Genomic DNA, 793 nt, shown 5'->3' on the forward strand with positions numbered 1-793 from the left:
CCCATCATCAATGGAAGTTCGTGGAAGAGAAGAGACAGAGAGATGGATAAAGCATTACTCGTCAGCCCATAGTATACTGTTGGTGGGCGAAGGAGATTTCTCCTTCTCTTTGTGTTTGGCTATGGCTTTTGCTTCTGCCACTAACATTGTTGCCACTTCGCTCGACTCTTATGGTATTCTCTCTTTTCTTTCTTTGTTTGTCTTTCTTGTTTGATGTTCATTACCTTATTTTTGCGGGGGGTTGTTTGATCCTTGCTTCCTTGCATCGTCCGAGATTCTTGGTTCTTGGGAAGATTAATCCCTGGAAGTTTTACTATGTGAATGAATGACTCCTGTTGTAAAAACTGAATCTTGGCAATTTACTAGGTTTGATCTTACACATAAACATGGAATTTCATGAGTCAGTTGAAGTTGTGGCGTTGTCTTTCAACTTTCATACGTTACATTAGTAGTACTGCTATTTACTTTCTTTGCGTTTTGGCTTCTTTGGATAGGGTTGTGTCCTTTCTCGTTTCAGTAATTCATACAAATGTTAGGAAATGGATCGGGTTAAGATGGATAACAGGTGGAATATGAAGGCAGTAAAAGACACACGAATTTGTTAACCCAGTTTGGATATAAATCCTACGTCTGGGGGCGATACCAAGCCAGGAGAAAACACTCAAAGAGGAGGAAAATTGAGGAGTACAACACACACACACTTGTATGCAAGTCTTCACCACACGTGAAAAACAACACTCACCCTCGTCTCAACTCTTTCTTTTCTCTCTACTCTATTCTACTCTACTCTACT

General features: G+C 40.2%; 1 protein-coding gene across 1 annotated transcript in view; it reads left to right on the forward strand.

Annotated features, from left to right (window-relative positions):
* Positions 1-793, forward strand: part of LOC105175009 (heavy metal-associated isoprenylated plant protein 41) — a 7,368-nt gene continuing 6,575 nt past the window's right edge. The window contains exon 1 of the mRNA XM_011097302.2: positions 1-173. Coding sequence (XP_011095604.1) covers positions 11-173 — 163 coding nt within the window. The 5' untranslated portion in view covers positions 1-10. The remainder of the gene's footprint in view (positions 174-793) is intronic.

This window comes from Sesamum indicum, linkage group LG12 (genome assembly GCF_000512975.1).
Source record: "Sesamum indicum cultivar Zhongzhi No. 13 linkage group LG12, S_indicum_v1.0, whole genome shotgun sequence".
Lineage (NCBI taxonomy): Eukaryota > Viridiplantae > Streptophyta > Magnoliopsida > Lamiales > Pedaliaceae > Sesamum > Sesamum indicum.